The sequence below is a fragment of the Oncorhynchus mykiss genome, chromosome 5, assembly GCF_057628025.1.
Source record: "Oncorhynchus mykiss isolate SJ-2025 chromosome 5, ASM5762802v1, whole genome shotgun sequence".
NCBI lineage: Eukaryota > Metazoa > Chordata > Actinopteri > Salmoniformes > Salmonidae > Oncorhynchus > Oncorhynchus mykiss.
Window position 1 is genome coordinate 39786803 of NC_143026.1, and position 27996 is coordinate 39814798.

The following is a 27996-nucleotide window of genomic DNA, read 5'->3' on the forward strand; positions in this document are numbered from 1 at the left end:
ATGTGTATTCACATAATTTCCGTTAGATGGAGACAAATCACATGTAACTCGCGGTACAAAGAACACGCATTTTCCCGTCAAGGAATACCAAGAGAAAGTGGTACAGTATTTTGTATTTGCCCCCGATGAGACATCAAATCAAATGTTATTTATCACATGCGCCGAATACAACTGGTGTAGACTTTAAAGTGAAATACTTGCATACGAACCTTTCCTTACGATGCCTTGAACTCATTACATCATGCAAGTTTCAATGTCTGCTACTAAAAAATACATTTGGAAGGGGGACATTAAATGTGGTGTTTGATCAAAATACATTTCCAGAAACTTAATTCGGTACTATTTGGTCTGTATTTCTTATAAGCATATTATATCCCATCTATGACCAGAATAATTATGGGGGAAATGAGCGCAATATAGAATCATTAGTTCAACTTTTACAACTCATCAGTTGGTGGGGAAATATATATCTAAATAAAATGAAAAACAGTTGTCTTCTCTGGATTAAACATACGTAGTCCTTTATTTTTCTTGCCAAGCAATAATAATAGCTTTCCCTCATCATGGTCAATATAATCAATAACTTAACCAAGAAGGTGTGCTCAAAGCTGACGCAGTGTGTTCTAGGCGTTGTTGCTCTTTCCACACGTCCCTGAGCAGGAAGGACTGCAGTTCACGAGAGAACACGGACAGAGAGAGTAGCAACTAGCGAGACATAAGGAGTGACGGTTCCCGTTGTTTGATTTAATGCATTGTTTGTTTGAATAAGGGACGCGATTGGATGCTACGATACCAGATAATGCGCTGGAGGGACCAGCCGAAACGCATGGGTTTTAAAATAGACTTGAAATTGCGGTAGGTTTCCCTTTTCATTGTGTGGTTCGCGGCCGTAGATAAAAGAAGATGCGTGAAGCGCTGCTGCCCAGGTCCAATCGTCTTGATAGGATTGAAAAGCATGGTTTCTTGCTCCTACTCGAAATGGAGTTACTGTCGTTTTCCCCGTTGTTTGTATTGTTGATGATAAGAACAATAAACGATGAAACAAGCACCTAGACCACCATGCGACCAGGATAACAAGGAGGGGTCGGTCTGCAAAGCCATGGAGGACAAGGAGAACAATCTCAAAACGGCTACGCTGTGGAGAGATGCTGCTGTCCGCTCTAGGAAGCTGCGAAGCAACCTGCGTCAGCTCACTATCTGCTCCAAAGACAGGGAGAGGATAATTCTACCTGAAAATATAAACGAGATAGAGGTGCTCAATCTGGGCAATAACTCGCTGCACGAGCTACCAGAAGGATTGGGGGCTACCCTCACAAACCTGCGTATCCTTATCCTCCGCAGGAACAAATTTGTCACAGTTCCTTTTGTGGTGTTTGAACTAGGTCAACTTGTGGAGCTGGACATGAGCCACAACTGCTTGAGCCACTTCTCTGAGGATATAGGCCTGCTGAAGGGGCTGAAAAAGCTCTGCATCAGTCACAACAAGATCCAGTACCTGCCGTCACAGATTGGGGCACTGCAGTGCTTGGAGGAGCTGGACATAAGCTTCAATGACATACGTGATTTCCCCAGGTCCTTCTCACAGCTCAAGAGGCTCCGTACTCTGGATGCCGACCACAACAACCTGGACCAGTGTCCCCCGGAGATTCTTGCCTTCGGTGACCTGGAGGAGCTCGACTGCTCTGGGAATACGTTTGCGTGTCTACCAGGGGACATCATGAAGCTGCAGTTCATCAAGATCCTGTGGCTCAGCAGCATTCACATCTCCTCATTACCTGACACCTTCTGTCAGCTGCACAACCTGGAGAGCCTGATGCTGGACAGTAACAACCTCTCAGCTCTGCCTCGTTCCTTTGGCAACCTTCAGAGACTTAAAATGGTCAATCTTTCATCTAATGAGTTTGAGGAGTTTCCCCAGGTTATCCTGAACATCACAGGACTAGACGAGCTTTACCTGAGCAGAAATCGACTGTCTTTTGTCCCAGAAGAGATAGGCCAGTTGCATAGGCTGGCAAACCTCTGGTTGGACAATAATAAGATTACTTATCTGCCTGACTCCATTGTGGAGCTAGAGAGATTGGAAGAGCTTGTTTTACAGGGTAATCAAATAGCCATACTTCCAGATAACTTTGGAAAACTCTCCAAGGTAAACATTTGGAAGGTGAAGGATAACCCCCTCATCCAGCCTCCCTATGAGGTCTGTATGAAGGGAATCCCCTACATCGCTGCCTATCAAAAGGAACTCACACATTCCCAGCTTGCTGTGAAGCCCAGATTAAAACTGGTCCTGATGGGAATGAAAAATGCTGGGAAAACAAGGCTCAGACAGAGTGTGGTGAGTGAGCAGCAGGATGCCAACTCTGCTCAGGGGAACAAAGGGATTGATGTGACTAACTGGGTAGCGGACGCCGATCGCAGTCTTACATTTTTAGTGTATGACCTGTCAGGGAAGCCAAATTATGACCTCGTCAAACCGTTTTTTCTCTCACCCGGTGCTCTGTACATCCTTGTTGTGAATCTGAAAACGTACTCGCCCAAGAGCTTTTACGCCCACGTGGGGTACTTCCTCCACCTCCTCAGTGCCAAAGTGCCCCACGCTGTGGTCTGCATGGTGGGCACACATACAGACCTGTGTGGAGACATGGAGGTGGAGGAGAAGAGCCTGGATATTCACAGACAGATTGCCCTGCAGGAGAAGTGGGACAGCCATTGCCTGCGTACCCTCGCCCAACAGGTGGACCAGGCCCTGGAACAGGGCTACAACATCCGCACCTCCAGCCCTCACATCCTCTTCTACGGCGTCACAGACAAGAACCTGAGGCGGAAGAAAGCCCAGCTGCAGTACATGCTGAACCACAGGCTGCAGCTCCTGTCCCCTGTCCTGTGTGTCAGCTGCACGGAGAGCCAGAGGAACATCCAGAGGCTGAGGGAGAAGCTCATGTCAGTGGCTGACCACAGGGACATCTTCCCCAACCTCCACCGTGTGCTGCCCAAGTCCTGGCAGATGCTAGAGGAATTGCACTTTAAGCCCCAGGACCTGTGGCTCTCGTGGTGGGACTCGGCCCGCTTGGGCCTCCAGGCAGGACTCACAGAGGACCGCCTGCAGAGTGCCCTGTCCTACCTGCACGAGAGCGGGAAGCTACTCTATTTCGAGGACAGTCAGACACTAAAAGAGTACGTTTTCCACAACCTGCCACGCTTCATCGCCATCCTCAATGTCTTCTTCCAGAGTGATGAGTCCACTCTGCTGGAGAGGCTACTGTCAGATGGGGAGAGGGGGGACAAGAGGAGGGCCAGTGTGGTTACGGAGGGGGAGAAGGAAGAGAACCTCCGGGCTACCCATCTACAGCACCATGTGGAGGGCTTCCTCAGCCACGGCCTCCTGCCTTCCAACGTCATCCGGCTGCTCCTGAGACCTCTCATCCAAACCCAGCAGGACCTCCACCTCATCATGGAGCTGCTGGAGAAGATGGGGGTCTGCTACTGCATCAACAAGCCCCGCAGCAAGCCTCTGAACGGGGCCACCGTCTGGTACAAGTTCCCAAGCTATGTCAGCAATGAGGAGCCCCATGCCGAGGCCTGGGTGAACGGGAGCTCAGTGGCTGCTAGTCCGTTCTTCTCTGTGGAGCAGCTGAAGATCGAATACAGCTTCCCCTTTCTCTTCCCACCTGGACTGTTTGCACGCTACAGTGTGCAGATCAACAGCCATGTGGTTCAGAGATCAGATGGGCGGCACCAGATATTTGCCTATCGTGGTAAAGTGCCTGTGGTAGTCAGCTACCGTCCGGCTCAGGGCAGACTGCAGTCCGAGACACTGTCCATAGCCAGCCATGCCTCCCTGCCAAATATCTGGACTGCTTGGCAAGCGATAACACCACTGGTTGAGGAGCTGAATGTCCTTCTGCAGGAGTGGCCCGGGCTCTACTACACTGTTCATGTTCTGTGTTCAAAGTGCCTCAAAAGAGGGTCACCCAACCCACACACCTTCCCAGGTAAATATGATTTCCCCTCTAACTCTCTGACTCTTTGATTCTCTGTCCCGCTCTTTCTCTATCACATCCCTCTCTTTCTCTATCACATCCCTCTCTTTCTCTATCACATCCCTCGTTCTCTATCAGATCCCTCTCTTTTTCTATCACATCCCTCTCTTTTTCTCACATCCCTCTCTTTTTCTATCACATCCCTCTCTTTTTCTATCACATCCCTCTCTTTTTCTATCACATCCCTCTCTTTTTCTATCACATCCCTCTCTTTTTCTATCACATCCCTCTCTTTTTCTATCACATCCCTCTCTTTTTCTATCACATCCCTCTCTTTCTCTATCACACCCCTCTCTTTCTCCATCACATCCCTCTCTTTCTCTATCGAGTCCCTTGTCAAGCCTCCCAGAAGTAGGCACATTTTCATTGTTACACTTCTAATTTAGCAAAGATGTGTAAAGGACTTTGTAGTTTACATTGCCCCACCCTAATTTTCATTATTTTAATGACAATATTGGGGTTATATGTGGTGAGAGCAACTGGAAGTGTAAAATTACCAGTGGTTTAGGATCATCATGGCATTATGGAAATATCTCATGGAGGGGACATCTGATACAGGTGTTTTTTATGACATACTCCTCTCCTGGGATTCATTTGAATGGATGAAAGAGAATAATGAACTGCTAATAACAACAGATTTGAGTCAGCGTCACGCCGCGGAATTACCCAACAGTAATATGGTCTGACCTATTATGAATGCGTCAAGCAAACTTTGGAGGTTTGAGTGAGAAAGTGAAAGCTGTTCTGTACACTCATTCACTGCTCTTGTGCTCTAGTCAATCGAAATAGGGGTTTATTGCTGTGTTTGTGTGAGGATGACTCATTAGGTTTAAGGTCAGTCAGTCCGTGGGGGATGGAGGCTACACAAAGGCTACAGTGCCGCTGTAGGTGACATTAGCTCAGCTAAAAGAGGGAGGGAGAAACAGCTCCGTGGGGCTCAAGCCCCACCTCTGATACACAAATTGGCCTCAGAGCTGTCTGTTCTCGGCCTCTGGCTGAGCTCATGGACAAGTTCTGACATGGTGGTGTAGACTGAGGGTTGCCATGGCAACACAATGTGCCTTTATTTTCTTGGAATGTGACCATAGTAGATGGATCATACAGCATGAGCAAGCCCAATCTCAGCTCTTTTGTTATGATGCACAATGCCATCCAGACATCAGTAGACCAGTGTAAACTCAAATGGCGAAATCAGTAAAGGTCTCCCTATTCATGCATTAATTGGGAAGAAGTGTAGGCCTACAGTACATTGTCTCCTTACTGCTGCTAGTATGAGATTGATTTTGTTGTGATGTCATTGTATTACCTCCTTCGAGTGCACTCTTTTGTATGAGAGTAGAGCACCTACTCATTTTCCTGATCCTATGAATGACAGAATATCTGCCAGACTGATATCTTTCCCTTTTCTTAAATAGTGCTTTTAAATGGGCCTTTTTATACTGCAGATCTTGTTTGTATCTTCTGCTGAAGCAGTCTGTAGTGCTGGAGCTATGCGCCAATCAGGATTGCTGATATCGTAAATTAGGTGTGGTCCTGAATTGAGCAGACAGCTGGGTCTTGGCTGGATGGGTAGCTACCCCAATCCCTGACCCTCCTACCCTAATTTTATTTCTCCCTCTTTTCTTCTCTCTGTGTCAGCTCCTCACACTCTCTTGTTTTCACGCTTCAATCCCCTCATCCACCTCTCCCTCTCTCTGGCCCATGGAGGGCTTTGGCGGTCTTTTGTGGATTAGTTCACGTCTGCGGCGTTGCTGGTTTGAATCATTAGACGTGAGACCGTGCTTTTTCAGAGCTGTTTCACTGGCATGCCTAGGCTTCCGGAGCCACGTCTGTCTGACTGACACGGGAGCCGGGACACAGACCAGCGCCTGCTATACTAATACACTGGAGCTTAGCACATAAACTGGCCGGTAGATTGAAGTAAGGCATTTCTCTGGCAGATAGACTAGATGTCATATACTGTAGTAGAGACCTAGGAGGAACATACGCACTGTTGTAGTTTGCCACATTTGGGAAGGCACAACATATAGGGATTAATGTTGTCCTGTAGACACCAACAGTTTATTTAACTGACTAGTAACTAGATGGTGACTGCTTCGTGCTTGTGTAAATGTCACATTTCATTGCAAGTGTCGTTCTAATTTCTGCTAGATAGGAGTGAGAGTTACTCTACCACAAAGCTAGTCTTTCTGCTTGGGTATTTATTGAAGCAAGGCTGGATGTGATATCATGCTTGGGAGACTTTGACAAAGTGAATGGGGTGGGAGGGAAGGGAGGAGATGGTTTTGTATGCGTGGGTGGGTGGGTGGGGTGGGGGGGGTGTAATGTGTTGTAGGTTAGTGATTTGGAATTCAATTAATGGAACTTTAGCCCTGTGCACTGTCGCCTTCTTCCGACCAACCCCAGCTGTGCGCTTCTTCATTTAGACTGGCCGATAGCTGAACTTGAACAACTCACTCAAGTAGTGACTTTGCAGGTGACTTTTGTTCAGCTGCACCTGCCTGTTTCCATGGGAATGTGCCCTCTTGTTGTGTTCACTGGAGCAACTCAATGGTCGCTATAGGTTTGCTCTCCTGTAAAAACATTGGTGATTCAACTCCTATAGAATGTTCCTTTACCCCTGCTTTGTGTCTGTGGAAATGAAAATGTTTTACCTTTTCCACAACCTGTGTTCCTCTTCCATTTAGCTGCACAGCTTTTCATATGTCCTAATATGGCCATGTTTTTGTCTGCTGCAGCTTGTTGACTCAGTGTTGGGGCTCCTCTCTTTCCGGCAGACTAAACATGGAGGACTCTTGAATATAATCTTTCTTCTGTGGAATCTAGAGAGACGACCTCCATCGCAATAATCGTTACCTGTTTCGGCCTGACATCTCTGAATCAAACAAAGGCATGCACTCCCCTTTTTATTCATGACCTGATCTGCCTTTATATGGCTGGAAAAAATCTCAGCAATGCAGACCAATTTCCTCCATACACGATGCAACCCCACAAACCTTGTATTGTGTGTGTGTGTGTTTGTGTAAGTGAGTCTGTTTGTGCTTGTGTTGAATGTATGTGTAAAGTGACAGAGGGTGGTGAGTGAGTAATTAGTAATGTGCAGTTAATTATTTCCTCTTCCACACACATCCAGAGTCGTTTGTTGCCTTCTGCTGATCTGACAGATAATGACACTTGTCGTAAGCAGAAAGAATGTGATCCTTCACAGGTTATCCTTAAAATTGATGTGCCCACTCACTCCTGACCACACAAATGGTGTTTTAAAATACTGTTCAAATAGCCCTCATTTTGGTGGAACTCTTATTGACCTCTTGAGTTTTTTTTTTGCGGGGGTACAGTACAAGTTCCTGAAAATCGTCTCAAAGTGTGTTTGTGCAGACATCCAAGCTGCCGTCAGTCGACCCTGAGTGGAAGATGTGTGAGAAACCAGAGCATGATCTCTGGCTGGGCGCCCAGGGTCTGCCCTTCTCCTGTACTTTGCTGTACCTCGTGTAGCAACCTTCACCCCTGCCCAGTGCCTACCCTGTGAATTGTAGTACAGTAACAGCACAACAAATAAACCTACTGGCCTATATATCTGTCTGTCAACATGTGAACTTTGAAACATGCTTGGTGCAATTTACATTCCAAGCTGCTAAGTCCAATAGATTTATTTCAGGTGCTTACCAAGATGCCTTATCTCACAGATCATTCGTGCCCATCATACAAGTTCAAAGGAAAAGGATAGTATTTTGTGTACATCTGCTCTTTTCAAATCAAATTTGATTGGTCACATCCAAATATTTAGCGGATGTTATTGCGGATGTAGCAAAATGCTTGTCTTCCTTTTAAAATTTTTAAACATTTTATTTGAATTTTTTTACCCCCCTTTTCTCCCCAATTTCGTGGTATCCAATTGTTAGTAGCTACTATCTCGTCTCATCGCTACAACTCCCATACGGGCTCGGGAGAGACGAAGGTCGAAAGTCATGCGTCCTCCGAAACACAACCCAACCAAGCCGCACTGCTTCTTAACACAGTGTGTGCATCCAACCCGGAAGACAGCCGCACCAATGTGTCGGAGGAAACACAGTGCACCTGGCGACCTTGGTTAGCGCGAACTGTGCCCGGCCCGCCACAGGAGTCGCTGGTGCACGATGAGACAAGGATATCCCTACCGGCCAAGCCCTCCCTAACCCTGACGACGCTAGGCCAATTGTGCGTCGCCCCACGGACCTCCCGGTCGTGGCCGGTTGCGACAGAGCCTAGGCGCGAACCCAGGGTCTCTGTTATGCTTGTCTTCCTAACTCCAATAGTGCAGTAGTATATAACAATTCCCAACAATACATAAATCTCAAGTAAAACAATGGAATGAAGAAATATATAAATATTAGGATGCGCAATGTCGGAGTGGCATTGCCTAGAATACATATGAAATGAGTAAAACAGTATGTAAACATTAATGTGACCAGTGACTCCATGTCTATGTACGTAGGGCATCGGCCTCTAAGGTGCAGGTTTGAGTAACCGGGTGGTAGCCGGCTAGTGACAGTGATTAAGTTCAGGGCAGGATACTGGGTGGAGGCCGATTTAGTGATGGCTATTTAACAGTCCGATGACCTTGAGATAGAAGCTGTTTTTCAGTCTCTCTGTCCCAGCTTTGATGCACCTGTACTGGCCTTGCCTTCTGGATGCTAGTGGGTTGAACAGGCTGTGGCTTGGGCCTGTCCTTGATGATCTTTTTGGCCTTCCTGTGACATCAGGTGCTGTAGGTGTCATGGAGGGCAGGCAGTGTGCCCCTGGTGATGCGTTGGGCAGACCGCACCACCCTCTGGAGAGCTCTGCGCTTGTGGGCCGTGCAGTTACCATACCAGGCAGTGATCCAACCTGACAGGATGCTCTCGATTTGTGCATCTGTAAAAGTTTGAGGGTCCAAGCTGAATTTCTTCAGCCTCCTAATGTTGAAGAGGCGCTATTGCGCCTTCACCACACTGTCTGTGTGTGTGGACCATTTTCAGATTGTCAGTGAGGAACTTGAAGCTTTTCACCTTCTCCACTGTGGTCCCGTCCAAGTGGATGGGGGCGTGCTCCCTCTGCTGTTTCCTGAAGTCAAGGATCAGCTCTTTTGTTGACGTTGAGGGAGAGGTTATTTTCCTGGCACCACTCCACCAGGGCCCTCACCTCCTCCATGTAGGCTGTCTCGTCATATTTTGGTAATCAGATCTACTACTGTTGTGTCATCTGCAAACTTGATGTTTGAGTTGGAGGCGTGCATGGCCACACAGTCATGGGTGAACGGAGTACAGGAGGGGGCTGAGCACGCACACTTGTGGGGCCTCAGTGTTGAGGATCAGCGTAGTGGAGGTGTTGTTTCCTACCTTCACCTGGGGGAGGCCCGTTAGAAAGTCCAGGACCCAGTTTCACAGGGCACAGTTTAAACCCAGGGCCCGAACTTAATGATGAGCTTGGAGGGTACTGTGGTGTTGGAAGGCTGAGCTGTAATGAACAAAGTATCTGTTGTTGAAGGACAGAGATCTAGGGAGTGGTGTCCAAAGCCGGCTTTGATTCTTAGTGTCGAAGGCGAGCCCTCCAGCACTTTCCCTCTCTGTGTGGATCCTCAAGCCCAACTTGACTCTGTACTACTGGGCAAACCCCTCTAATCCAGTTAGGGGATCTGCTCGGATCAGGCTGCTAGTGATAATGGCCATGCAGGGGACTGGCCAAGAAGGCAAAGCTGAGTTGGTTAGATTATCACAGAAACACAATCACACAGACACACGAACAAACGCATTCATCATTTCACTTACCCTCAAGCTCCTCACAGCCTCATCCACCCATACCTTTAGAGGTATAGTAGTTACATTGAACTTTACCCAGTTTTTCCTGTATAATTGCATCGTTCTTTTGTATTCTAAAAATGAAAGACATGAGATGACTGAAAGCTCACAACTTTAGGCTGCCTGCCCAGCAATGATGGTATGAAGATATTTCAGTTCACTGGAACATTTGTTGGGACATGTTCCCACATTATTTTAATTTCATTCTGACTTTTTAGTGAATAAGGAAACTGACTTTTCACTGTGGACGAGCTGCTAGCTGCTTGTTGAGGAATTGGATGAGTAGTGGTGAGCCGTAAGTGCCCATAGGGCTCCCTGCTTGCTAGTTATTATAGTCGCACAGGCAGTATATCCTCTTTGTCCCAGTATACCATGGATATACTGTATCAAGGAGGTGCATAGATCAGTCATACAATCAAGTATTGTTTTCTCACCACATGGCGGTCAATTTAATTGGACTCCTTACATGTTATTTAGATCCCCTGGGGAATATCTGGAAAATTCTTAGGCCAACTTAAGATAAATTATTGCGCTTTACCCCAAGAGACAGAACTGGTGGGTGCTCCAAATATAGCCAAAGGCCTCCAAGGCTTTACAAGAAAGTAAGACGAGCCACTACATTGATACCTGTCACAGGAATCACAGAGAAGATGTGGCAGTATCGGCTAAGTTTCATTGTTCATTGTTTAAAAATGTAGCAAACCACCATCTTGAAATCTTTAGCAATATGGAGCTGTCATTACCAGTAATGGAGTACAGGGATTGGCGATGAAGTCTAAATGAGGAAAAAGTTGAAAACATGTCTCTTGCAACTCTTCGGCTGGAACTTCTCTGTCCGTTTATGACTGTGTGTGTTTTGCCCATTTAAACATGCCACTGGTGGAAGTGCTAGGAAATGACGCAGCTTAGACACTTTGGCCAAGGACTGACAGCAGGGTCAAGAGGAAACTCAGAGGCTGGTGATGATTGTTAACTCAGTAACAGCCAAGCACAAGGTACTCTGGAAGAATGAGACCAAATCTAACAGCCAAAGTAGAGCTGTTTTCAGGTACTGTTCAGAGACTGGAGATCTTGAGAGGCACAGACTAAACTACAAATGCAGTGTATTGGTTAATACAAACTTAAGCTGCTGAAGGGCCTGACTTGTTGCTGAGTGGCTGTATCTAGTGAATGTGGGCCAGTCACAACTGTTGATGCAGAGAGAGAGTAATCATATTAGTGATTGTGGCAGGAAACCTGCTGGTTCTGTTATAATGGAGAGGTTCAGATGTCTTGCGCTCAGGGACAAGGCTGGAAGTGAAAGTGATAGAGCTCATATTGCCCCTCTGACTGATGTGCTGTTGTGGCCTTCTGAATTGTCTGTCTGTTCAGTACAGTTAGCCTAAAGTGTTCTTCTCGGTTGTGTATGTTCGTGTGTGTCTGTGTTGGGGACGTGAATGAGCTGTTGACCTGAAAGAAGGTTAGCCTAAAGGGTGTTTTGTTTTTAACTCTGTGGACATCACATGGGAAATGGTCTTCTGGATATCTCACGTTAGATGTGACCCTCTGATGACCTGACCATAAAGTTAAATAGGCCTACCTATGATTGTCTTCCTGTACAGCTCATGCTGACATGGTTTTATTTTCTACCTGTGAATTCTAATTCTCGCTGTATTCTGAGGAATTACTCCTGTCTGCACCTACCTGTGCACTCTCTACCACACACTAACTACACTTAGGTGGATAAGACACCAGTGAGCTAAATTCGTTTTTTCAGAGTTGCTGTGTGTTTTGAATGGTTTGGTCTGCTCTAAATGTTGTTTTCCATATCACCAGCTTGTTTTTTAAAATGTATTGGGGCTGTATGAAATCTGTCCTCAACGCAGCCTAGTAATCTCTGAGAGGACGTCAAATCCTGTTATGTCACCAGTTGGCTGCCCAACTGGAGTTGTGTGCAGTAAGCCTGTCCACTGTATTATCTCTTAGACATGTGACAGACAGTGGCTGTCGGGTTTGGATGGGTTCATCGCTTCTATCCTGTGGGAACACAGAGAACACAGAGTCAATGGTCACCTGGCCTCCACCGAGCCCCCAACAACCGGCTGTTCAGGTTTTGTTGCTGCATGCTGCATGTATGGGTTTTGCAAGCCTGGTTGCCAGCCCTCGTTTTGTGGTGATGATGTATATCAAACCCTTTTCAGCTATAGCTTTCCCCTTTTCCCCACTAGCATCAGTCAAAATCCCGAATGTGTTGACCAAAGCCATCAAGGCTCAAACTTGTAGTTTCCTAGAAGGGAGCAGAGTTAAAAAAATAAAATACAATTCTCCATTTGGCAGGCCATTGTCTGCCTTGAAAGGGAAATGCTGTCTGGAAATAAAATTAGGGCACTCTCATTTATAGTTCTTCACATTCAGGCTTTCAGGCTTTTCTTCCGGTCAGCGCACACTCCTTTGACGTGGTCAGAGGTCTAGAGCTGATAGCAATGGTGGAAATGGGCTGTTTTGGTCACCGTCGGACAGTTCACGTCCTGGATGAAGCATGAGCACAATGTTTCTCTAGGCCAGGGATAGACCACTTTGATGGGGCTGGGAGCCATAAGAAAATCTGAACTGATGATGAGGGGCCGCAGTTGCTCACGGGTTAGCCTATCCACAACCCCCTCCCCCCACTGCAAGCAAAACATTTTAGTGACCTCCCCCCTCTTGACAGCACAGATATTTTGGGGTTTGTTTTAGAGTTTTTTGCAATTCCACATATTTTGCCATGGGATGTAGAGAAATGTTTGGTTTACAGCTTATTTCCTGCAGTTCTACACATTTTGCCGTAGGGTGGATAGAAATGTTTGCAGTTTTAAATATGATATCGAAGTCAGGCTAACAAAATCAATAGGGGCCCCCTGGCTGGTAATTGAACCATGCTAACACGGAGAATGAACCTGTCCTCAGATCAGTTCAGTTCCTGGCAGATTGCCTTGCCAGCTGCCAATTACTCAGCTCCGCCTGAGGAATGATGAATGATGGGGGGGGGGGGGGGAGAATGTGATGATCAGGCTGTCTGTTTTAATGACCATGATAACCTAGCTATTACTGTTAGCTGCTAATTAATACAATGTTCAGCAGCATCCTGCCCCAAGGAATGGACAGCTATTTTAGGAGCCCCTCTTGTTGGTTCTACTCTGGGTTTATTTTCACCATTGGTGGACATATACAGTTGAAGTCAGACGTTTACATACACCTTAGCCAAATACATTTAAACTCATTTTTTCACAATTCCTGACACTTAATCCTGGTAAAAATTCCCTGTCATAGTTCAGTTAGGATCCCCACTTTATTTTAAGAATGTGAAATGTCAGAATAATAGCAGAGAGAATGATTTATTTCAGCTTCTATTTCTTTCATCGGATTCCCAGTAGGTCAGAAGTTTATACACTCAATTAGTATTTGGTAGCATTGCCTTTAAATTGTTTGTGTCAAACGTTTCGGGTAGGTTCCCACAATAAGTTGGGTGAATTTTGGCCCATTCCTCCTGACAGAGCTGGTGTAACAGAGTCAGGTTTGTAAGCCTCCTTGCTCGCACACGATTTTCAGTTCTGCCCACAAATTATCTATGGGTTTGAGGTCAGGACTTTGTGATGGCCACTCCAATACCTTGACTTTGTTGTCCTTAAGCCATTTTGCCACAACTTTGGAAGACATAACGCGTCTCCTTCCTGAGCGGTATGACGGCTGGTCCCATGGTGTTTATACTTGCGTACTATTGTTTGTACAGATGAACGTTGTACCTTCAGGCATTTGGAAATTGCTCCCAAGGATGAACCAGACTTGTGGAGGTCTACACTACAATTTTTTTTTCTGAGGTCTTGGCTGATTTTCTTTTGATTTTCCCATGATGTCAAGCAAAGAGGCACTGAGTTTGAAGGTACATCCACAGGTACACCTCCCAATTGACTCAAATGATGTCAATTAGCCTATCAGATGCTTCTAAAGTCATGACATAATTTTCTGGAATTTTCCAAGCTATGTAAAGGCACAGTCAACTTAGTGTATGTAAACTTCTGACCCACTGGAATTGTGATGCAATTGTGATACAATTGTTGGAAAGATTACTTGTGTCATGCACAAAGTAGATGTCTTAACCGACTCACCAAAACTATAGTTTGTTAACAAGAAATTTGTGGACCTAACCCCAACCTATGTAAACTTCCAACTTCAACTGTATCTGGTTCTCTCATGTTGTGATATTACCGTGTAATTTAATATATCCATGCTCAAGCTGATTTTTAAGAGGATACTGGATGTGTCCATTTTCAGTGTTTTGATAAGGGCTACATTTGAATGTGACAGATTTTATGAAAGACATTTACACACAGGATTTTTTATTTTTTTTTGCTCGAGTGGACAATAATTGCAAGAATTTTTGCTGTAGGGAATATATACATATATATATAATATATTTGTCTCTCCTGCTCTCTCTCCAATTTTCCTGGGGCAGACTGAGGCATATTTGCCTCACATCACATGGTGTATTTTCCTGCGTTATACAGTCGCCAGGTGTTACCATTAAACCCATATTTAGTCATTTTCTTGTTTGCGTATATGACCTTGCTACAACAACCCGATATACAGCACACGTTGTTTTAAAACGGATATCCGTTTAATATGCATTACTCTATATTAGCGTTCCTTTAGCTAAGCCCAAGGATTGTCTCATTCAAAATGAACATGATTGTGATTTAGGGCCTTAGCCCTAAATCCCCACCAGCCAGGCCCATCAGTGTGAGTGGGCTGATAATGTGATTGGACAGCTTCACTGTCAAAGGAAGAGGAGGGCAGTGGGGCTGGGGCTGTTTTTGACTGCTGTGCTGCATCAGGGTGATCATCTCATTATGCACCAGATGTTAACATCTGTCCCTGCAGCACGCACACACACACATTCGCTCGGGCATGCACACACCACTGTCTGAACAGATGAGCAGCAGCTGTCTCTGTGCACACAATATACAGGGGAGAATATAATGGTCTGCTAGTAGTTATTCCATATCCTGCCCTGGTTATAAGAGCCTGTCTGCACTATGCTGCTACCCTGGCTATGATGGGAGCCTGTCTGCACTATGCTGCTACCCTGGCTATGATAGTGCAGACAGGCTCTTATGTTACTGCCTCCTCTCTCTTTAGTGCAGATGTGTTCATGTGCAGGATAATGCCGCTGTGATTAAAATCTCTTCTCTGCCTGCCAGGATTAAGCTCCACTTTAACCACAGTGCTGCTGGCTGGTTCTCCCGTCTTCACCTCTTCATCCTAAAGGACCCCAGAAGGCTGCCTTTGACACTGCCAGATTCTCGTCTGGCCTACTTGCTGTTTGCCAGGCAGGCCCAACTCAGTCTCCAAGGCAACCCACTGTGGAATGGCCAGAATGGGTTATTTTTGTGCCATCTCCTCTGGCAGAGAAGTAGGGCACACATTCCTCAGGCTGTAGGCCTGTCCGTGTCAGGAGGCAGGAGCCACTCGCTGTTCAAAAGGGATTAGTCTAATTTAACGTGTTTGAGAGACTGGTCACGATATCTTCCTGTCTCTTTGTTAAGCTGCCTCTAAGATAGAGGGAGATAGTCATGTCTCCAATCTGTCTGTGTAACCCTGACTCTTATCAGACTAGTCAGCTAAGTGTTTCTACATTTGTGTCTAGTGCTTGATTTACCCCACATCTTGTTCTATAGCGGACTGCAGTGCTTTAAATAACTGATAGGAGCAACTATTTTATGATTTGGTCAATATTTCCCTCCTTTTGGATTTATGGAGTTTGTTAGAACTAGACTAGAATGCCAAGCAGCAAACTCTGATGTGTAATTATCCTCCCCCCACTTTCTGGCAATGTGCATTGTTCATAAACAGTCAGTTACCTCATCAGACAAATGATGATCTCATCGAGGTGGTGGTCCAAATTGATGCAGCAACTTAAACTGGAACACTTACATGTGCTGGCCAAGGAAAGCCACTTCAACACTCAAAGCCAATCAAATTGCAGGCTTTTTTGTTGTTGTGGAGACTGAGTTAGGTCTTGGCCGAGGCTACCAAGACCAAAGTTTATGCTCCACACCAGACGTCACAGACATAGGCTAGTAACAACAGAACGTTAAGTGATTTAAAACCCTTGTTATGCAGTACGTGTAAGGTAATGACTGACCCTGGTGATCAAAATGTGTGTTAACGTGGAAAGAATGTGGTTTTCATTGGGACATTTTAAATGGCGTTCTGTTTGGGCCTCATCCTGGGCCTTCTCACCTGCACAGCACAGACTGGGCAGAGCAGACAGCTGCCTATGTGGAAATCTCATTCGCACCCAGCCCTAACTCAAACGCATCTGACCACCAGACGGCTGCTAGACTCTGTGTGTGTTTGGGTGTCATGGAAAACTGAATTTTGTGTGTGTGTGTGTTTGAGTATATTTAGCACTGCTATATGTCGGTCTGTGTCAGTGAGACAGAGTGAGTTGTCTCTGGCCATGTTTGTTGATCCTGACCAGCTGCTTCATGTGACGTGCTTGGCCTGACTGTTGTTTTAACACACTGTGGTGCTAATCCTCTGACTGAGCTGTTGGCCTCTGGATCTGAACTCAGAGCAGCTGCCTCTGCCCTATGTCTACCACTGACTCACTGCTCTCTCTCTGCCTGCCCTGGGCACTACCGCTTGGTCTGACGCTGCACAGGTGGCAACCGGAGCGCTGTGTCTACTGTCCAAGATGTCTGATCTGTTTAGTAGAAACTCAAAAGGTCAGAGTATGCCAGTACTCTGGCATCCAAACATCATGAGTTCCTGACTGTACGAGCCACACTGTCTTTACTCAGGAGGAACCTGAACTGATCGGACTATGTACAGGCAACCTGAGCTCTCTTTCCCTGTGCTAGTGTAGATTTCAGTCACTGTTCTCTGTGAGGGGTCAAATGGTAGGCTGCTGATGAGGGACATATAGTTGAAGTCAGAAGTTTACATACACCTTAGCCAAATACATTTAAACTCCGTTTTTCACAATTCCTGGCATTTAATCCTAGTAAAAATCCTTGTCTTAGGTTAGTTAGGATCACCACTTTACTTTAAGAATGTGAAATGTCAGAATGATAGTAGAGAGAGTTATTTATTTCAGCTTTTATCTTTCATCACATTCCCAGTGGGTCAGACGTTTACATGCACTCAATTAGTATTTGGTAGCATTGCCTTTAAATTGTTTCACTTGGGTCAAACGTTTCAGGTAGCCTTCCACAAGCTTCCCACAATAAGTTGGGTGAATTGTGGCCCATTCCTCCTGACAAAGCTGGTGTAACTGAGTCAGGTTTGTAGGCCTCCTTGCTCGCACACACTTTTTCAGTTCTGGCCACACATTTTCTATGGGATTGAGGTCAGGGCTTTTTGATGGCCACTCCAATACCTTGACTTTGTCCTTAAGCCATTTTGCCAAAACTTTGGAAGTATGCTTGGGGTCAATGGTAGAGACATTTGTGACCAAACTTGAACTTCCTGACTGATGTCTTGAGATGTTGCTGCAATCCGTCCACAATATTTTCCTCCCCATGATGCCATCTATTTTGTGAAGTGCACCAGTCCCTCCTGCAGCAAAGCACCCCCACAACGTGATGCTGCCACCCCCCGTGCTTCACGGTTGGGATGGTGTTCTTCGGCTTGCAAGCCTCTCCATTTTTCCTCTAAACCTAACAATGGTCATTATGGCCAAACAGTACTATTTTTGTTTCATCAGACCAAAGGACATTTCTCCAAAAAGTATGATCTTTGTCCCCATGTGCAGTTGCAAACCGCAGTCTGGCTTTTTTAATGGCGGTTTTAGAGCAGTGGCTTCTTCCTTGCTGAGCGGCCTTTCAGGGCATGTCGATATAGGACTCATTTTACTGTGGATATTGATACTTTTGTACCTGTTTCCTCCAGCATCTTCACAAGGTCCTTTGCTGTTGTTCTGGGATTGATTTTCACTTTTTGCACCAAAGTGCGTTCATCTCTTGGAGACAGAACGCGTCTCCTTCCTGAGCGGTATGATGGCTGCGTGGTCCCATGGTGTTTATACTTGCGTACTACAGTTTGTACAAATGAACATGGTACCTTCAGACGTTTGGAAATTGCTCCCAAGGATGAGCCAGACTTGTGGAGGTCTACAACTTCTTGGCTGATTTCTTTTAATTTTCCCCTGATGTCAAGCAAAGAGGCACAAAGTTTGAAGGTAGGCCTTGAAATACATCCACAGGTATACCTCCAATTGACTCAAATTATGTCAATTAGCCTAACAGAAGCTTCTAAAGCCATGACATAATTTTCTGGAATTTTCCAAGCTGTTTAAAGGCACAGTCAACTTAGTGTATGTAAACTTCTGACCCACTGGAATTGTGGTACAGTAAATTATAAGTGAAATAAACGGTCTGTAAACAATTGTTGGAAAAATTACTTGTCATGCACAAAGTAGATGTCCTAACCGACTTGCCAAAACTATAGTTTGTTAACAAGAAATTTGTGGAGTGGTTGAAAAACAAGTTTTAATGACTCCAACCTAAGTGTATATAAACTTCCGACTTCAACTTTTTGTGTGCCAGTTGAACTGTAGGACAGAGGACACTCCAGCTGAAGAAAGGAAATCTTCTGAACTAATTTGAGGTTGTTGAGAGGCTCGTCTTCTGTCATGATAAATCACACTGAAAATACCACAATTATTTAGGCCTGGTGGGGATTGCCTCTGAAAATATGTCTCTCCTCATGATCAGTGTTGGCTAACTGTGAGCTGAATTTAGACAGAAAATAGAAAATAGTTTGAGCAACTATATTCCAGTCACGCATACGGTACAGATGTTTTTGTCCCATGAACACTTAAGGTACATACCTGGAGAGCTGGAAATACTTGACCCAAATTTGACTGTAAAAAGTTTGACAGAAGCATGTTTCTGCTTGGATGCGCTGGTGAAAACGTAATGGTATGTCAGGACTGGATAGTTATAATAGGATATTATTACAACACAAACATTACAGTAGTAGCTCTGCCATTATCTCAGCTTTGTGTTTGTGGGTCGTAGTTCAAATACAGTAGGTTTACAACACATCAGTTATTGTGTTGGGAGGTCTGACTCATTTCTGTAAAATCATATAAAATCAATTACCCTGGTTAGTCGAGGTTATTAAGGTAATATGTACAGTACATGTAGGTAGAGTTATTAAAGTGACTATGCATAGATAATAACAGAGTATCAGCAGTGTAAAAGGAGGGTGCAATGCAAATAGTCTGTGTAGACATTTGATTAGATGTTCAGGAGTCATGGCTTGGGGGTAGAAGTTGTCAAGTAGCCTTTTGGACCTAGACTGCGGTACCACTGTTGTGTCACCTGCAAACTTAATGATGGTGTTGGAGTCCTGCCTGGCCATGAAGTCATGAGTGAACAAGGAGTACAGGAGGGGACTGAGCACAGACCCCTGAGGGGCCCCCGTGTTGAGGATCAGCGTGGCGGTTGTGTTACCTACCCTTACCACCTGGGGACGGCACGTCAGGAAGTCCAGGATCCAGTTGCAGGGGGAGGTGTTTAGTCCCAGGGTCCTTAGCTTAGTGATGAGCTTTGAGGGCACTATGGTGTTGAACGCTAAGCAACTAATAGCATTCTCACATAGGTGTTCCTTTTGTCCAGGTGGGAAAGGGCAGTGTGGAGTGCAATCGAGATTGCGTCAACTGTGGATCTGTTGGAGCGGTATGCAAATTGGAGTGGATCTAGGGTTTCTGGGATAATGGTGTTGATATGAGCCATGACAAGCCTTTCAAAGCACTTCATGGCTACAGATGTGAGTGCTATGGGTCGGTAGTCATTTAGGCAGGTTATCTTCGTGTTCTTGGGCACAGGGACTATGGTGGTCTGCTTGAAACATGTTGGTATTACAGACTCGGACAGGGAGAAGTTGAAAATGTCAGTGGAGATATTTGCCAGTAGTAGGTGAGCGCATGCTCAGAGTACTCATTCTGGTAATCCATCTGGCACTGCGGCCTTGTGAATATTGACCTGTTTTAAAGGTCTTATTCACACCGGCTACGGAGAGCGTGATTACACAGTTGTCTGGAACAGCTGATGCTTTCATGCATGTTTGTGTTACTTGCCTTGAAGCGAGCGTAGAAGTAATTTAGCTCCTCTGGTAGGCTCATGTCACTGGGCAGCTCACGGCTGTGATTCCCTTTGTAGTCTGTAATAGTTTGCAAACCCTTCCACATCCGACGAGCACCGGAGCCAGTGTAGTACAATTCAATCTTAGTCCTGCATTGACGCTTTGCTTCGCTTCGCTTTGCTTAGCATCTGCTTCATCTGACCATTTTTTTTATTGATCTAGTCACTGGTGCTTCCTGTTTAGTCTTTGCTTGTAAGCAGGAATTGGGAGGATAGAAATATGGTCAGATTTTACAAATGGAGGGCGAGAGAGAGCTTTGTACATGTCTCTGTGTGTGGAGTAAAGGTGTTTTTCCCGACTGGTTGCACATGTAACATGCTGGTAGAAATTAGGCGAAACGGATTTAAGTTTCCCTGCATTAAAGTCCCCGGCCTCTAGGATCACCCCCTCTGGATGAGCATTTTCTTGTTTGCTTATGGCTTTATACAGCTCATTGAGTGCGGTCTTAGTGCCAGCATCGGTTTGTGGTGGTAAATAGACAGCTACGAAGAATATAATGAAAACGTCTTGGTAAATAGTGTGGTCTACAGCTTATCATGAGATACTCTACCTCAGGCGAGCAAAACCTCGAGACTTCCTTAAATTTCATGCACCAGCTGTTGTTTACAAATATGCATAGACTGCCACCCCTTTGTCATACCAGAGGCGGCTGTTCAATCCTACCGAAACAGTGTACAACCCGACAGCTTTATGTTATGTATGTTATTCATGTCGTATTCAGCTGTATGTTATTCATGTTGACTAATAGGATTGATGGTAAAGGCAGATTACCCTCTTGCCATCGGATCCTTACGGAACCCAGACCCTGATATCTCCGTGTCTTTCTCCTGTGAATGACGGGGATGAGGGCCTTTTCAGGTGTCTGGAGTAAATCCTTCGTGTCAGACTCGTTGAAGGAAAAAAAATATATATCTTCCAGTATGGGATGAGTAATCGCAGTCCTGATATCTAGAAGCTCTTTTCGGTTATAAGAGACGGTGGCAGAAACATTATGTATAAAATAAGTTACAAATAACGTGAAAAAACATTCACAGTTGGTTAGGGGAGCGTAAAATGGCAGCCATCTCCTCCGGCGCCTTTCTCAGATAAACCATATGTTTTTTAAGTTACACGTGACGTGGCGAATTCAGTGTGTAGGTCGATTCTCTGTCCGATTATTCTGGCTGTGTCAACAGAACTGCAGTCAGTCCCGTGTGACTAATTAGAGCCCGGGAGCTGTTGGAAATCCTCCTCTGGTGTGTGTGCATGCTAATGATGGTGAGTGTGGATACAGCGGCGGGGGTTCCAGGAACTCTCACACACAGCCCCTCCCAGTTGTAGTGCCATTGTGTCCACACAGCCCCCCCACCCCCACCCCAACAGGACTAAAGCTGCAGGGGTGTAAGCTTGAATACAGCCACTGCCCTCCTTTGTCCCCCTGCCTCAGAGAGGCTGGTGCTTCCTCCCTGTTTCAATCCACTTGAGTCTCAGTGGTATCTTTGTGTGCACAACACACACACATACACACACACAGACATTAGTTATACATCTAGAAGGCTAGACCTGTGGGGCATGTTGTTTTGTGAAAGGGGCGGGCAGTGGCAGGCTGTAGGCTGATAGGAGGTTGGTAGTGTTGTTCTGTTACCCTTTGTGTGGATATGCTCCAAGAGCATAATAATGTAATGCTGCAGTAGACGGGTGGGGCTGGGACATGTGTAGATGCTATCACGAGGACCATCATCCTTGGGGTTGGGGATTAAACTGTGGAATTGGTTTCTAAAACCCCTTTTCTGTGACCTAAGCTGATTTCTAGTATTGAAAACAAATATGATCTTTTGTGCTTTGTCCAATCCCCCCTCTGCCCTGTTTATCCCTAAAGGTGATTATCAATATGGCTATGACATGCTCACTGTGTTTGTCCTGTGTGTGTTCTTCTGTTTGGTGTAGTGTATGTATTCCATGGCGGTTGTGTTAGCTCTGAATAGGCCAATGAGGGAAGAGAAGTTCTCCTCTCTCTTTACCCTTCATTAATATGGAGTAACCTAATGTAGCAGGCGTAACATAAATGCCTGAGTCGGGTCGTCAGAACCCGCATGCATCGGGTTTTCAGGCTTCACCTCTCCTTTCCCCCTGAACTGGGTGCTTCCAGTTTCTACCGACCCCCTGAGGGTGAGTGTGGATACTGGGCAGAAGGCAGCTAACTGCCCGCCCTGTTTGCTTTAGACCTGGGCACACTGCAAGCTTTGTCACGGCATTGGCTGTTACTCAGTCCGCGAGGGAAAGTCGCCTCTTCTCGGTGGCGTTGCCTTTGTTTTTGTTAGAACAGCTGTGAAGAACTCTGGCTTTTTATCGATCTCCTCAAACCCCAGTGTGAGTTCTCATCTACCAGTGTGGAGCGTGGCAGATGTGGAAAGAGGGAGGAACCCCTCCTTTTTGTTGTATAATGAATGATGTCACTTGATGAGTAAGAGGAAATTAGTGTGTAAGAAGATGATGATTGAAACTTGGGGAAATGTTGATGTGGTGACAGAATGGAGGAGGGACAAGGCCTGTAAAATCAGTCTTGATTGGATGCTGAGGGTCATTCCCTTTGCGGGGGATGGGGGCTGACTACAAATGGCCCATTTGATCTTCCTACAGAAACATTGTGTACAGAGAAAGATGTATGAACGAGAAAGTAATTGAGTCCGACACCCTCCGAAACCAGGCCCTTTCATGTGTTCATATGCCCCTCCACCCCTCTTGAGTGTGTGTTGTTATCGATCATTGTCAATAGCCTTCTTTGAAATGAACCCCCTTCTACGACCCCGCCAACCCCTCTTCGCCCCTCTCCCTCTCTTTCCAATGATGCCCAAAGCCGGGAAAAAAGGGGAAGTGGAAGCGAAGGACTGAGTCCATTGTGAAAAGACCAGACGTGGACATTCTCAGCTAGACTCCTCCTGTGTTTTTCCAAACACATCCAGCATCCTACTGGGACATTCTTGGAAACAGGAAAATATATAAATATTTTTTTCTTTTCTTCTAGCAAGCCTGGAGAAATAGCAGTTTTCCTTTTATGGTGGTAGAGTTCAGTGGAGAGAAAAAGAGCAGAAGTGGACAGCCTGGCAGAAGATCAAGCCTAGTAGAGCAGGGCAGCAGCACAGGAATGTACATGCTCATTATCCTACCTGCTTGCTGATGCAATTGTGAGTAGGGGGGAGTGGAGGTGAATAGCACATTCCTAGTCATTGATGTCAGGGCCAACAGAGTCCTCTGTCCATCTGCACACTGTATAACTAGCCTTCACCCAGTGAGCAGTGAAGGAGGTGAGACTGGAGTGAGCGTTTCTTTACTGTCCTCTGTCTGACTCTCTGACCCAGATGAGGGGAGCGGCAGAGATGACTAACTGGCTGTGTGATTCAGCACGTATGCTTCCTGTAACAGACTCCCCACTGTTTCCACACAGCGAGATCTGGTGCCGGCAACATTCTCAGGAATGAACCACTAATACATCACATGTCAGGACGTCCTGTATATAGCAACACTGTGATGTTATACATTCCGACTGTATTGCAGTGAACAGCAGCACTACAAGCACAATACTGTAAAAATCACACCTTTTTAACCAGGACAAAAAATACCATGACTTTAACCTTTTTATTCCAGTCTGTCTGTTTCCGGTGCTAAATGACTCCAGCATGCTAGTTGGACCCCCTGCTTTGTCCTGATGAGAAGAGAAAATCAATGGGTTAAGTGCTGCTAAGGACAGGCTATTAGATAGGCCTTACACACCCAGAGGGAAGAACAGGCATTGAGATGAATCCTATACATTGTGTTGAGTGTAGGGAAGAAAATCTGTGTGAACTAAATTGTTTCAGGACTAAGACACGCTGAGAAATGAACAGTGCTTGAAATGATCAGACATACCAAGACCAGAGCAAATATCAACCATGGTAACAAACTATATATTTTTTGCCATATCCTTGGTAACAAAAAAAACCCAAATTGGCTTTTGGATAGGGTTGCTATGAAGGTTTTAGTTTTACAGCATGGTGACAGTCATGGTCACACAGACACAGCCTCGGAGACCATACTGGATCTGAACAGTGTTGATGACGATATGAGGTGCAGATAGTAAAACCAGGTCAATCTGTTTGTGTAGCAGATAAGCCCAGATCAGACCCTGCCGGTGATGGGGTAGTACAATATTAGTGAGCTATCTAGGCAGTCTAACAAAGACAAACAAGAGGGGTGCATCATTATTTAACCAAGGAAAAGGATCATCGGGCCTAATCCATTCTTACAGCTAAACCATTCAAATCATGTGAGCTCTGAGCATGGTACACGTCAGTGAGTATAAATGATTCTGTCAAAGTAGCATGCAACATCCCCCCCCCCCCCCCCCCCCCACCCACCCACCCACCCTAACATATTGATTGGGGTTATCACACAACAGAGATTTTATAATAAAACCATTAATGATAGAGAACGTAGTGACATTGTATTACTGATGGGATTTAACCACTGTTCGTCTCATGGACTTCCAAGCACTATGTGAGTACATTATCCAGTTGGCTATAGTAGCAGTGCGTGGTCAGGCTGTCTGTGTACAGACAGAGCATGTACTAAACCCACTCACTGTCTGATGGGTGTAGTCCCGTGCTGCACTGCATTACTGTCAGAGGCGGCCAGCCAGGCAGGATGACCGTAATCTTATTCCGTGACGGATGATGTAACAACTCATTGTTTCTGCCTGCCTCAATCGGACCGATACCCCGCCATCATCACAAACAGACCTACGCACAGCATCCCAACATGCCCTGTCAGTTGCGAACTGGCTGACAGTGTTTGGAGGAACCCTGGCTGTGCCACACAGGACTTCTTTTAGAACCATTAAGGATGCAGCAGAGAATGAAGGAGACTTGGGATGTTTGTTTTCACCTTTTTAGCTGCCTTTCTGATTCTGTTCGTGCTGCACCTGCTCTGTTTCCTGCTATTGTGTCTGAAAACGGAAAGAAGAGGTCTTTCAAAAATGTTCTGCATAGATCCTTCCACTCAAACCAACTAAGGCTTTAAGGGCAATAATTAAGGTTTAGTTTTCTAGAAGATGACGAGTAAATCGACTATCCTGGATAGAGAATGAAGTTCAGGCATGTTTTTCTGTACATTCGCATTCACACAACACAGTGGTTAAAAGGCCTGCAGATGGCCTGTTAGTGAGGCAAATGGGGCATTTTTGTTTTCCCCATAATTAGAAGGCCATAACATGTGACGTACAGCCTGTTCTGTGCTGATAGTCAGGAAATGGCCTTGGTTACAGAACATGTGGTGATAAACACCCATGCACGTTCACATGCACGCGCATATTCAAACACACGCAGGCATCCACGCACAAGCTCTTTCTCTCACTAACATACATTCCCCAACAAACTGCTAGTACCTTGTGATTTTGCTGACGAGGACACACCCTTTGAATACGAGGGGATCTGCAGCTATTAAACAAAGCCTGTTGGAGCCCTCCACTCCACAGAGGTCTCAAGGGAAATGAACATGCAGTTATTTTTCTCTGTAGCAGGCTCTGGCAATCAGTGGTAATGCAGTGAAATTGCCATCTAGTGGACAAATAGAGAACTATTTTGTTACAGCTCAAATCTTGGCAAAACATTGATTTTGGATCCTGTACAAAATCCACTATATCCTGATATCATTGGATAAATAATCTCTGTCGGTTGGATAATTTGAGTATTATTTTTAAACTAACTCTCCCCCTGTCTTGCTCTTTCTTAGGTGAGCTTCTAAGCCAGCCGCGCCCTGAGGGGCTGACTGAGATAATCTGCCCAAAGAATGGTTTGGAGCGGGTTGACGTGGCGCTGGTTTACCCACCTACGCCCACTGTGGTCAGCCCCTGTCTCAAATGAGCCACGAGGCCTGGCCTCTACTGTCCTGTCTGACTGTACCCTCACGCCCGACTCTCTAGCCAACACCTGCTGCACACCTGAGTCTGAACCCCACAACCCAGCTCTCCCTCGGAATCCCCTCAACCCACCCAGGCAGCAGCCAGACTGGACACACAGCCATGCAAGGTCACAGAGATATGCACCGTCAGCTGGATGCAGTAGAGCTGATAACTGTAAGTATCTTCCAGAAAGGGTCATAGGTTGGTAACTAGAGGGTTCGATGCTTAGAAGCTTCTATATACTGTGTAAATGGATCGACATCTAACCTATAATTGAATATACCTGATAAAATTGATGATAGTGAAGCTGTACTACAAATGACAAAGTATGTAAGTAAGAGTATGTTATATTCTTTGTATTTTTTTATTTGCAGGTTATCCAACTGTTCTTACACTGCCTCGCTATGATGACAAAGGCCATATTACAGGACTTTGGCTGAAAGCAAACCTTCACCTTGGTCGTTTTTAAGACCCATCAGCAAGCAGTGTCTTTTCCAACTCTCTTACTCCACGCTGCCCTCCAGATCTATGACAAACCTCTGCCTATAACCTAACCAAGACGAAACACAGGAAATCCACCGTATCAACTATCAATTAAACAATCGAGAGATGAGTGGGCAAAGACTTGGACGGAAGACTTTACTACTTAGTGGAGTCATGAAATGTTGGAAACCGCTTGGCTGGACTGCTACCCCATTCTAATTTCCCGTAATGCTCATTTTTAATGCTCATTTTCCACGTGTCCACGTGTAAAGGCTGTGATTTGAAGAACATAGAAAAGAGAACTGACTGAACCTCCTACTATATCAATCTATGACTGACAGTTGTGGGGTCTATCTGCCTGTCTGTTTCTATGTCTGTAAACCAAATACAGCCTTGTATAGCCAAACACATGAACACCACCTACTCTTAAAGAACACAACACACGTTACCCATGTACGGACCTTGACCTTTGCTTTAGCTTGCAAAGGGGCAGATGTATCATATGAAGTAAATGCTGGAAAGACATATTATGTGAGGTCAGTGGACTGTGTTTATGCCAAGGAAATCCCACTTCAGCTGTACTTGTTTCTTTGTAGCATATCCTGACTATGGTGTGATGTATTCGTGATTTGCCATTTCAGCTTTAGCAAGAAAAGTACTCAGTTTCACTTTAGACTCGTTCAAAAATGATCATTGTATGTAAATAAAAGATGATCATGTTCTCTAAAGGAAACAGAAAAAGATGTCTGTAGGTATTGAGTCTGAAGTCTTCACAGCACCTTCTTTGGTCGTGTTGGAATAGAGGAATTTATTTCAAGATGGTCTTCACTGGTATGGGGGAGATACTGCAATATGTTTAAAACATGCAAGAAAAAAGTTTATAACTTTTGTATATAATATCTTTATTTTTGTATATTGACTTCAGTTGTCACCACCCCCTTTCAACATTATTTGCAGTGCAACGTTGTGCATGGCCTCACTTAGCCATTGTGAGAGTGTAGGCTACGCACACTTTTATAAGTAGCAGGTCAAACTGTCTCACAGCACAACGTAAAAAGCACCAAATACAAAATAAACCAACTACTGGTTTAAATATGACCACGTTGTCTTTTTCATTTGTCTTTCTCTACACACTAATACTGATTATACATCTTTATGGGAAAGATACTTTGCTATTGGTCGCTGTGTTTAAATGACTTTGCATAGAGTTATGACTGATGGCAGCAAACGGTCTCCCAGCACTGTATATCACGTTTGATTAAAGTCAGGAGTGTAGTTTCTGTATGCTCTCTCTTAGTAAAACTGCTCTAGCAGTAGAGCATGGGCGCTTAGTTGCAACGCCGTGATAGTGGGTTCAGTTCCCAGGATTACCCAATATTTTCAAGTGCACAACTACGTCGCTTTTGAATAAAAGTGTCTACTAAAATGGCATATATTATATTGAATGACCACTCTCATCTCCGCCAACTACACACTCCCAGTTTAAATAGCTGAGGTCACGTTCCTGACCTGGACTCCCAGTCCAGGCCAGAACTCAAGGATATTACACCGATTAGATTGACTAGAGTAAAAA

At 45.3% G+C, this 27996-nt stretch overlaps 1 protein-coding gene across 1 annotated transcript; it reads left to right on the forward strand.

Annotated features, from left to right (window-relative positions):
• Positions 1–45: 45 nt before the first annotated feature.
• On the forward strand, positions 46–27521 carry mfhas1 (multifunctional ROCO family signaling regulator 1). The gene is made up of 3 exons (XM_021602807.3): positions 46–3992; positions 25772–26114; positions 26315–27521. Exons 1-2 carry the CDS (start codon positions 1037–1039, stop codon positions 25900–25902), a joined length of 3087 nt encoding a protein of 1028 aa, XP_021458482.1. The 5' UTR covers positions 46–1036; the 3' UTR covers positions 25903–26114; positions 26315–27521.
• The last annotated feature ends 475 nt before the right edge of the window (positions 27522–27996 follow it).